General features: G+C 40.3%; 1 protein-coding gene across 4 annotated transcripts in view; it reads right to left on the reverse strand.

Annotated features, from left to right (window-relative positions):
- Window positions 1–11,146, reverse strand: part of zgc:158464 (uncharacterized protein LOC791139 homolog) — a 105,916-nt gene extending 94,770 nt beyond the window's left edge. For 2 of the 4 annotated variants that reach the window (XM_041983511.1, XM_041983520.1), the window contains exon 1: window positions 10,334–11,145. In XM_041983511.1, coding sequence (XP_041839445.1) covers window positions 10,334–10,774 — 441 coding nt within the window. In that variant the 5' untranslated portion in view covers window positions 10,775–11,145. Of the gene's footprint in view, window positions 1–10,333 lie in introns of all 4 variants that reach the window. The other 2 variants (XM_041983502.1, XM_041983528.1) reach the window with 2 other exon arrangements.
- Window positions 11,147–12,210: the final 1,064 nt, after the last annotated feature.

The raw sequence follows: 12,210 nt of genomic DNA on the forward strand, positions 1-12,210 counted from the left end.
GAGCGGTACGTGTGTGAAAAAGCTCGACAAGTTGGGACTATCTGATTTCTTTTTTTTTTTTTAACCAAGCTAGTGAAGCTCTTGTTTTATTAAGCATCTTCTGTAATGTATGTTTAATTTCAGGGCTTAAAGTATTCCGGCAATAAGTTGATGTGAGTAATGTGGATCAGTGTCATATTGAATTCATCTGCCATTGGTGTAAGATGAACACAGCTTTGCTCTCAATTAAACACATTAATAACCAATCAGTAGAGATGTGACTTTCTTGAACAAATTGATTCTTTTGAACTGAACAATGAGAACTGAATCACGGTTGTGAGCTGTTTGTTCGCAAACTGTTTCTTTTTAATCTACAAATCCTTCATGCTGCCTTCACGTGACACATGTGTTCCAGTCATGTGATGCATCTATGTTCAGAAAGTATTGACTAGGAACAAATACTGTGAGTTTTATCCAGAACATTTACTAAAATCTGCGCCAATGTTGCTCAGGTTAATTCTAGTTTTATTTACATTTTTTCTTAATGTTTAACAAATCTTGTATAGTAGATTGTATATAGGTACATACATTTTTTTTTACTATTTATATATAAAGTGTCTTTTGCATTACTTAAATTTATTGTGTGGAAAATGTTTGAGTGAAGTTGTTTTGCATGAAAGTAAATTGTAGCCTGCTTAGTTTTTGTTGGGCCACATAGTTTTTTGTTAAGAGAAAATCAAAAATAGTGATCTCACTGTCAGGGGATGGAGCCACCTTAGGGAATGGTTACTATGGAAACAAAAGCCAAATGAAATTATAATCAATATTTTAGAATAATTCCCACCAACAGAGTATATGTTGGTGGGATGTACAAGTTTCAAATCTGAACTTATAATTGCTGCCAGTGATTATTTCCTTGATAAAAATGAGTTACCCCTCATTAAATTCTAAAAGTAAATAAATAAAAAAGATGACCCAATCTTTTGAATGGTTCTTTGAAAGAAACGATTTGTCAAGATCTGGCTCCCTTCAAAGAGCCATAAATCCCATCTCTACTGACCAGAAGTTGAGCTGGGCCTTGGAAAATGTGTGGTTGAGAGACCCAGCTGTAGTTTAAATCTACACTAGACCACAGATTGGTATGATAGAGCAGAGCCGTTGATAGCTGTAAACATTAAATACAACGGTCAAACTACTCTACATCAGTTTTATCGGCAGGATGGAGGAAGCCTGGTTATTATCTGTTATTTACACCACATAATTTCCAACACACTCTCTGCCCGTCTGCTGGTGGGAGTTTGCTCACCAGCGTGTGCATGCGAATGTGTCTTTGCACATCGGCGTGGAGGAGAATTTTGAATGTACGATCATGTAGAGTCAGAAAGGACATGCCATCCTTTAAATAAGGTAAATAACATCAGGCTTTTAAACACCGGTGTTGGACGTGGATGAAAAAAAATTATAATAAAAAAATAACTTTACTCGACTTGCTAATTGAGATCAAAATATATACAAATACAATAATTAATAATTAAATAATTTCACTAAACCATTGTAAAGAGCTGATATCTAATAACCAAGCTAGTGGAGCTATTGTTTCATTTTTTTCCCTCAGTTTCAGCTCCTTCATTATTACTTATTTTACTTTGGATTTTAAATTCCTAGTTGCACTGACTGAACATTTCAAAGAGGTTTTGTTCTAAGGTAGTCAAGCTTTTGTTTTATTTTCTGTTTCAGCACTTCATCATTTTACAATGGGCATTATACTCCTACTGGCACTGACTGAACCAGAAAAAGTTTTGTTAATATTTTTACATGTTTGACCAAGCTTTTGAAGCCTATTTAAGCTTGTTAAAGTTTATTTAAGATTTCTATACTGGTGCACAGTTAAACAAGTAATTCAGTACATTTATATCTGTTTGTTTTAAAAAATTAGGAAAGACATTTTAAGTCAAGTCTTGCACAAAAGAAAGATGTCAGTGTATTCCACAAAATGAGACAAAGAGGCTAATTTCCACCGTTACGGCTGTGCCACAGCCTCTGCAGCTATTCACAGTCATTTTATTCAATGGTTTGGTTCACAACAGGTGTGTCGCAGTGCATGTCATAAGCGACCCAGAAGCACCTGGCAATACATGACAATTTTTGCTGGCGCAAGTGTCCAGAACGCATCAAACTCAGCAGTTCAGATAGGGCCAGACAGGAAATCAAACACAGGAGCAGTGTAAACGCTTCCAGTAATTTTCAAAATAAAAGCCCCCGTGCAGATTTATGCTCACTGAACCATGTACACATTATGTCAATAATCGGTCAGGGTGTCTTAGGGTTCTGTTTTTTTTTTTTTCATCATGGATGGCGAGACAAAGTGGAGAATCACAAGATTCTCCAATTCTCCTGTGATTTTGTGATCTTGCAGATCCACCTTGGCAGACTGGACTATTGGGCACTTCGCATCTGACAAGCTCTCGGAGTGAACTGACCCACCGAGGAGGTAAAAACAAAACCGCTCCACAACCGGAGCGCAGCGCACATGCACCCAGTGGAAATTGGAGGCAAACTATATTTAGGTAATAAGTTAGGTAATTAGATAGATAGTATGTAAGGTATTTTTATTATGTTATGTAGGGAGAAAATTAGGTAACTAAATCTCAGATATCGATAGTGGTACCGGAAGTACAAAAAAGTGGATCCCTAATTTTATTGAAAACATCCCTAATCAAAAGGGGCAGGGGTGAATGAACTCTAAGTTGTACAAATGGGAAATGCTTTTGACAAAGTCTCAATCACTGCAAAAGTAGGATGGGTTTTCACCACTTAGAATCACTCATTCAAGTTTCTCCAACTTAATATACATAAGCTTACATGGCATCACAAAATGTGTAGGCTTGGTTAGTCATTTTGTTGCTATTGTATAAAGCAATCTTATAAAACTGACACAGCAGCTTTGTCTCCATTTTCTTTTATCATCATCATTTCTGCAATATTGTAAATGCATTGAACAACCCCTTTATTATAAGGTGCCATAAGCATTTGTAAATTACACAACATTTTCTATTACTTAGTTTCTTCCAACTAATACAAACCACCTTTTTGTTTTCTTTTTCCAGGAGAGCATGCTTCCTGTAATTATCCATGAGCTGAAATCCAGCCCTCATCCATATCATATATCTTGCCTGTCTTATCCCTTTTGTTTAACTTAGAGAAATCTAAAAATATAACTTGTAGCAAAGCCTTTATTATACTGTACTTGGCTAGTCTCAACAGACTATACCAAAGCAAAATAATAACCCACTACTTTATCAAGCTGTTGTGTAAGTGTTTATAAGTGTGAATAGGCCTGTTACAGAAAAACAAAATTAGCTTTCGTTTTAAAAAGGAGTTTATTTTGAGTAATAGCACAATACCAATTAACAACAGTGATTTCTGAGTAGAAGGAAAAGGAAAACTATGGAAAAATATAATAAAAAACAAACATTGTGTGTCACACAGCAGCTACAAACTGATGCACAAACCTTTAGTCCCTGCTCATCTACTTCATAGAAATATACGCAGTAATACTTTGGCTTTCACACTTGTGAACAGCTAAATGTATCACCTCGCTCTTCAAATAAATTCATATTCTCCCTTCTCGTGTCTCCTGATGAATGAATGCATCTTTTGTTAGCACCCAAGGCGGTGAAGCACAAAAAAGCACCTCAACTTGTCCCGAAGGACCTTCCTCATTGAAACACAATCCACACAGCCACTTAAGACCTCCAGTGGAGAGAGAAGGGGAGCCTGCGGGCTGCACCCTATGAAGGTGCTCTTAATATGCGACAGATATTTCAGATTAAGTACTTGACGACACGCTTGGCAAAATCCAATTTCCTTTCTCTGTCCTCATGCCTGTGTGATAGATTTATTGGCAGTGTTTCTCCTACATATAGTAAGCGGTGCGGCCCAAGAGTCGAGAATAATTCAGGTGCCACCACGGTGGGATGTTGGAATTTTATAGAATATGATAATCCCCTGCACATGACTGCGCCAATTTCCTCCCTTAACACTATGACTTGAATTTTTATGGAAAACTCTATTTGTGTTTTCATTTGAGGATATGGTAGTTGGCCCCCCTGCACGCACAAGTATGCTGACATATACTGTGAAAGTGCAATTCCCTCCCATTTGATGCCTGTAGAACAATGTACAACCACAAACAACACAGCTGTTTATCATGGCCTCAGTGAGATAAAAACTGACACAATTAGGAAAGTAGGGCTTCATGAGACACTGTGGTGAAATCCACTGGGAGAGGATCTTTGATTCTGACAGTGTTATTCACAGAGCAGGAAGAAAAACAAGTTGCGGTCTGTCTGTAAACAAAGCTAGAGGTTTTCAAATGTTATGTGAGGACGTGTTGATTGAGGTTGGGAGCTCTGTGGCCTGAGATAACCTCTGTGGTGAGGACGCACCAAGATCTCAACAAGTTGTCCATGCTGACAGTAGAGCGAGCACCAGGCGGAGCTCCACATCGCTGTCATTGCTACGTGGCTTCCCACCTCTCTGAGCAGAACAGCAAAAAGGTGACTAAAGCTGTACCAAATCAGGTGACAATCACCTGTGTGTTCCCACAAAGAGTTCTCGGCGGAGAATGAAAGGGCTATGTGTCATCGCTATTTGTCACCATTTCCGACATCCAGATTACTCAAGTCCAACCAGCCCGGAGTGTTAACTTTGGTTACATTTTAGTAAGCAGCAGCCAGAATATCCATCCTACACACAGAGGCAAGCACAGACTCGTCAAGTTAAAAAAGGAATGTAACTAAGTTGTAAACACTTCCTGTCAGGAAGGGAACACTTCCTTAATCCTGGAGAGACCAAGTCATTCCTTATTCTACACCAAACAACTCCGGACAGTTCTTTTCTCTCTTTATCTATAATCCTATACTATAACAGCTAAGAATGAAAGAAACTCTTGAATTAAAATATTGCCTTTTAGAAGTAAATAAGCAAAAAAAACCAAAACAAAACAAAACAACAAACAAACAAGGAAAAAAATAAATATAACAAAAGAATACTGGAATAATTTCTTATTCATCTCAGGAATCCCACCAAGAGGCAACAGAGGTGTTGGCTTCCTGGTGGGCTCTCAGATCACAGGGCAGCTCTGTCTGCAACACGGAAGTCTGACTGCCTCCAACAGTCACACAAAAACAATCGCCCGCATTTGTAGAGAAGATAAAAAGGCAAATCGACTCATGACATCTATATAATCCTCTATGTTGACACAATATAACTATTTAGCTAAGACTGCAGGAAGCTTTCCTAAGTGAGGGAAGAGCAAGTGACTTAGCAAAAATAGCACCCCCCCCCCAAAAAAGCCACTACTTTAGACGGCAGACAAACTTATTTGTTTCCTTTTAATCTATGTGAGACAATCTGCCTGCAGACCAGGGCTCCCACCTTCTACACTCAGCTACACACACTGTCATTAAACAAAACAGAGCCATGTGTCTAAAACTCCCCAGCAGCACCAAGCTGCAGCAGCAGTCTGCAGGCTAATTGTGACCTGGTGGAATCGTGTGACCGATGTTCCGGCGCAAAGTTAGAAAAAAGCAAGTCGAGCAACACTAACGCAGGCAGACTCCACTGGGACTCTTTAAACTGGAAAGACAGCTCCCAGATGGAGGGAGGAACGAAAATAAGCAAACAATGGCTAAAGGCCACCGTTTCCCAAGACATATAACTTTCTTGCACATGCGGTGGATGGTCGAATATAAAATTTAACTGACTTGTTATTAAACTCATTTATGCTGGATTACAGTGCTGTGATGTTAATGTAATAGGATTTGTGGATTCACCAAAATGATATATTGATGAAAAGCCAGAGCTCTCTGAGCTCAGCTGAACAACTATTACACCATGGCTTCCAGCGCATCCTCCACTACAGCATGACCTCATGCTGCTTCTGTGCTTGAAACGGGTATGAGGTTAGGCTTTGAGCTTCTTCCTTCCTTTTAAAATGCCCTTCTAGGATTCCTGTTCAGGTCAGGAATGCATAGCAAGTCTCTTTCGTCATTGACAACGACGCACAGGAAACAATCTGAATATGAAATATGTTTGGAATGAAAAGTGATCATGATGATTGTGAGAAAATACTTTGCATGCCTTTAAACACTTCAGGAAATGCTTGTTGTTCTTTGACACCTCCCTGAACGGTTGGTATAAGTGAAAAAAACCCTCCTCTGGGTAGTCATAGCAACACACTGACTTAGCTAATTTACACTATTTATATTAATTGCCTTGTACCTTAAAGATGTAAGTCACCAAATACTTAGTACTGATTATGAAAAACAACAGCTGAGAGAGCCAGGACAAGCACAGAACAGCTTTCACACCAATCTGTTGATTGAATTCAACCTGCGCATAAAGCTGTCACAGCAGTGGAAAATTTCTCAAAAACATCACATCTCTATTTACAGCTCTTACTAATTGTTTTGATTATGCATTTACCCATCTTTGCATTGCTAAATACTCACAGTTATGAAAATTCCTGAAAAGGTTCATCAAAATGATTAGGTTTGTAAGATTAGAGGAGCAAGGTCATAACCAGCACAGCTCCAACATCTAGTAAGACCTCTTATCAACTAGTTCAATACAAAGAGGTAGAGGACAGTAACAAAACGGGCTGCTATAATAAAACATGATAGACTGATGTTCTCATCTGTTTTCTGACTCCCCAAAGAAAAGCACTTTCATAGACCCAGGTGATATTGACATTTCTGCTGACATTTCTCCCATTTCTGGCATAGATGAGAGTGCAAGCGGCGGGTGGGATGCATTTATAAAACTCCACTGATGACCGCAGTAACAGGGTGAAAAGCTAAGGGAGGAAATATTAGGAAATAAAACAGTTTAGCTATGCAAGCCATGCAGTGAGGAGGGCACTGCGATCGCAGCAGGCGGTCAAACAGGCCTGACATCCCCACACCAGAAGAATGCATGTTGAAGGGGGGGGTGCACTTGGTGGTGAGCTCCATCAGATGCAATAGTGCATTACTGCAGGTTCAGACTGATTATTACAAATATAAACAGACTCAAAAGTATGATGAAAGGCAATGAGCTGAGGAGCTGATCTGGAAAAACAGCAAAGCTGCATATAACAAAAAGATGAACACTATTTTAATCATCATGATGGAGTTAAAAAAAAAGTAAAAACTGTTGTGATTATAGAGCTCTCCTAACTCCACTTATTAGAAATGTGGATGGGATTTAACAGGTCACACCTGCAATATCTAAGCACTTTTTTTTTATATTGTTTTACATTAATATTGACTGGATTTCTTGAATTTTCTGAGAACAATAAGCACAAATACAACAGTAACACTAATGCTCTCTTCTGTAGACTTCTTTTTTTTTCATTATTTACCAAAATCTGTGGTACTGAACTACTAAACAATACTTAATACTGAATTTTAAAAAAAAGCAATATTCTTGAAAGAGATCACAATTTATTTCAGTCAGTTCATGTGCTGAGCCAGATCTTGGGAAAAGGTGCACTGAAAGAAGAAAAAAAAAATCAGCACAGACAAAATCTGTGGATCCAGATGCCTCAGTTGGCTGCACAACAAATGTCTTTGAGTCAGATCCAACAGCTTGCTCCTATAGATAGATACACAAGCTGGCTCGCAGTATCACTGAGTCAAAAGGACCCTGAACCTTGAAGGGAGCCAAGCAGCAGTTTCCCAGGTGCACAAACAGATACTGATGATTGCAGGCGGCGCTTCACAGGGATGCCGCAGCCCATCAGTCAGCTTCACGCAACCGCTTTTGTTTACACATTTTTCCAGCAGAGCCCGTCATCACTTTCGACGTCCTTGAGAGAAGTTAGTTTAGTGCTGAGTAGAGCGATGAGCCGGGAGATGAGGCCTTTAATTAGTTTGAAGACAGGATGATAATTGATCATCTCTCTCAGCTAACTCTACCATGAAGGTCTTGGCATCATTAAAAACAACACATACACTACAATACCTTGTCAACTCTGAGTAATGTTATGTAATCTGCATCACTCAAAATTTAAGCAGATCTGATAATGTGAAATAAAACTGCAAGAAAAAAAAAATTAAAAAGCAGCAAGATCAGATATTTAGCATCCTGGAATAAAACTTACTAGGCTTTTTCTTATACCGAGTCTGCTAAACAGAAGTGGACAGAGGGAAATTCACCTAATGCTGCTATTGGCATCTCAGGCTTTAGGTAAGCAGCGATATAATTAGCATTCATGAGTCAACTAATTAAAACATCAATGTAACCGAGCAGTGCTGTTAAGACACTTGTACGTTATTTTCCTCTCAGTAGTCAGCATTTAGTCAGTGAGGTAAAAAGATAAAACAAAAAAGCAACTATCACACTGATGCGTATGCATGTGCTTATGTGCAACAAGCTCCGCAGACATCCCTATTTATTTGACAGAATCCAGTGGCTGAAAGAGGTAGCATGAAACCTGCTCAAAAACAAGGCAGCCCCAAACATGAAAAGCAGCTGTTTTCACCCTTTTTTGACACTGACAGTAACCTAACTGGAGTCTGTAACACACTGCAAACAGAACAGCCTCCTGCAGAGGCTGTTGAAACAAGTGTCAGTAAATAAAAGAGAGCAATCCTTTATTAGAAGCACTTTTTAAAATCCTCACTCTGAGAGTCCCTGTAACAAGGATTTGCAACAAATTATAAACGGCCGGCTGCAGTCAGATAAAATGCTCAGCTAATCCTCAAAAAAAGGTGGAACACAAAAGCTTTACAACACTCTGAGCATGGCGACTTACCTGAGACTCAAGTTAACATACTTCTGTAATGTACTTTTCTCACTTTTGAGAAATATTTTAACACTAAAACAAAATAAATATGACACATATGTCTGCAAGGTGACATGTCTTTTCGATGTATTCCTCGTGGGACATCTCAACTCCCCCCTCATCCCTCAACCTTCATCAGCCGAAACAGAAGTTCCCTCAAACCCTTCTCTCGACATATTGTCTACACCCACCAGCTGTCAGTACTGATTTAGCGCATCCATAATTTCGCTCATACTGCTGGGTGTGAGGTATCTGGCCAATACTATTCCATCAATTGCTTGCCCGTTAAAGCCATGTGTTCAAATCATGATAGAAGCACAACTAGATGTGCAGAGGCAACTGGATTCTTGACTTGAGTAGAATCACATAAGCTTCAGTTAACAAGAGACAACTACAGTCTCTTTATTCACCTTGAGCAGCTGTCTGGCTTCAGCACAGTGGCCATATCATCATTAAATATTGTTTTTCTTTTGTTTCTGTTGTGTTTTGTGTTTTTAAAAATACAGCTGAAAATAAATTGACCTTCCTTCATGCAACATCCTTGTGGAGCTAAAACCAACTGTAAAAGTTGCAGCATATCACAAGATAGGTGCAAAAGCAAACACAAGTGGAGAGGAGGAAGTAACAGGAAGGTGAAAGTGAGGGGACACCAAAAAAATTCAGCACACAGTTGTGACTGAGGCATGATCTGAGGAGGAGTGTGAGGTGTTCATTTTCACTGGGCCTGCGTGTACTTCTGAGTTAATAAGCTATGCATACTATGAAAACATTCTTCATTGTGCAACACTGACACTAAACGCCTCAGCTTTTCCTACAAATAAACTCTGAGCATGGATTCCTGGGAAGCCAGACATGACAGTTGTGCTACAAGGCATGGCCTGCATGCTTTGTGTCAGTCTGTTTCCACTTTAGCTTTGGTCATGTTAAAAAAAGAGAGGTGTAAGGTTTGTGGTGGTTCACAGAAGAGGGCCATATTCTCATAAAGTCATAAGTAGTTTCCCCTCAAGACAGCTGGGATGACGTGAATCACTGGATTGATATGAATTGTTATATAAGATCAGTAAAAGTTAAAGGTTGAGTTTAAATCATACTGTAGCTTGTGAATAAGCAGATTCCAATGCAATACTACCCCCCTCAGAAAAAAAGATGGATTTGCTTGCGCTTTAGCAAAAAAAGAAAAAAAAAAGAAAAAAAGTTTCTTGTTAGTGTGTAAAGAAGCTTATACCATCAGGGGACAGCACTCCCTGTAGTGCAGGTTAGACATTAGAGCTAGATGTCGCAACTCGCGTGGACTGGCGTTGTGATAACAAGTTCTGCCAGTTGTAACAATACATTTATACAGGAGTGGGTCAAAACCAGGTTTCTTTTTATAAAAGTAACCCTCCGTTAAGCTTCTCGTGAGGCCATAATTAAAATTCTGAGAAGAAAAAACTAGTGTAACTGTTAAGTTAAAGTGAAGAGGGAAATGAAAGTTGTTAGACTACTTGGCTTCTGGCTTTCGTGCTCGGACCAAACTTCACCCACCTTCTCCTTGTTGTCGTGGTCCGAGGGAGGTGAAGTAGGAGATTTAACGCTGGTAGCTACAGCTACAGATACGGCTTGGGTGACTGTGACACCCCCACCGGGAGCCGGGCTGCTCTTTTCGATTGTTTCCACTTTGATAAGTCGGTGCTTTGGTGACACATACTTTACATCCGGCGACCCCACAGTGTTCAAGCTCGAGCCGAATGAAATATTTCCACCTGAAGTGTACGGGTCTTCGAAGTCCAGATCTTTTTGTAGTTTGTAAGCAGTGAGAATGTCCGGCTGAGCCGGACTCGGAAAGGTGGCCCCGGAGCTTGTTTGCTGGAAGCCAGGCGCACAGGGAACACCGGTGTGACAGTGTCTGTAGTCCGGTTTCGGAGGCGCCGGAGGGGGTGCTTTGGTAGTTTTGAATCCTAGGTGCTCCTTGAACCACTTGGCCATGCTGCCAGTTCATCGCTCAAAAGTCAATTAATGTAGTTTAGTTCCACCTTTTTTTTTAAAAAAAAAAGAAAAAAAAATCTTTTCCTTTCTTCTCTCAGCGAAAACCCAAGTCCGGTCGTCAGGGTGGGAACCCCTCAGGTCGCCGACCAGGTTCGGAGCGTGTCGCCAGTCTCGTGCGACTGAAGAGGAGAGCGCGACTCGGCGGAGAGCAGCCACAGGCACTTTCTGATCTGCCCTGCTGCAACTCTGTCACTGTCATACACACACATATACACACACGCACACACACTCTCTCTCACACTGTTGTCGCTCCTTCTGCGCGGCTTCTATCCACGTCAGGTTTCCAGACTACGCAACATGGGAGCGCTTGGGCAAAAGGAACACACGCCCCCCCACACAACAACCTGCCCTCCATACCTGAGAACATTCACTGCCATCTACCGGACTTGTAAAACTTCGCTCACTACTGGGAAGAACACAAACACAGCTGCTGGAAATCTGATTCAGCCCTTTGCGTGGATTTTTGTGCAATATCTGCTCCGAGAAGTCAGCTGCATCAGCAGGAGACTACTGCTGTCTGCCCCTGTAACCTACACTACAGTTTTTATGATAACTTTTAGGATAACACTAAAACCAGGCAGCTACAAAATGTGTATTTTTCTCCAAAGACCTGTCTACATTATACCTTGACATTTGGAACAGTAATGAAAGAAAGAATTTTAAATCCCCTGAGGTATGGTATACATTTTACTGTACCTTCAGCAGGACTCAAGGGTAGAATGCCCTTTCCTCATTCTCTGTACCCTCCTGTCCAGATGGCCACTGCAGTGTTTTAATTGCAAATTGCATTGCAAATGATGAGTGGAGAGAGTGCTAGAGTCTGCGTTAATATTGGGTACTGTCCTTGCTAAGTCCATTACACAAATCTATGAGTTGAAGAGGTAAATTGTTCAAAGCATCAGCATGAGTAAACATTATTCTCCAAGGTGTCTTTCAATCCCTTTAGTGGAAATGATGGTGGGTTCACATGCTTAACATTTAATTGCCTTTGCAAATCAGAGGACAGATAAAAGAAAAAAAAATCCCATTTCCCCTCCCAGAGACTTACTCAAGCAACAGTCTGCACTAACAGGAGTCAAGGCTGCAGCGCAGCAGGGTTTTATGAAGCAATATTTCTTTTTGATATCACCACAGACACAGCCTTGAGCAAGTCACAGTGCACAGATCCGAGTTTAACCCTGGCAGACCTCTGGGAGAGACAACTCCATGCTCTGGAGATCAAAACAAAATCTATTATTCCATTCTGTCCTGAAATCCTGCCATTGCTGCACTTTCAGCATGCAGAGAACCACGATGAGTGTAATTTCCAGTCACTTTATTGAAATAATTCCATCCCATAGCCAGGACATTAATCTGATTAACTACTGTAGTACAAG

Source organism: Melanotaenia boesemani, chromosome 1 (genome assembly GCF_017639745.1).
Source record: "Melanotaenia boesemani isolate fMelBoe1 chromosome 1, fMelBoe1.pri, whole genome shotgun sequence".
NCBI classification, from domain to species: domain Eukaryota; kingdom Metazoa; phylum Chordata; class Actinopteri; order Atheriniformes; family Melanotaeniidae; genus Melanotaenia; species Melanotaenia boesemani.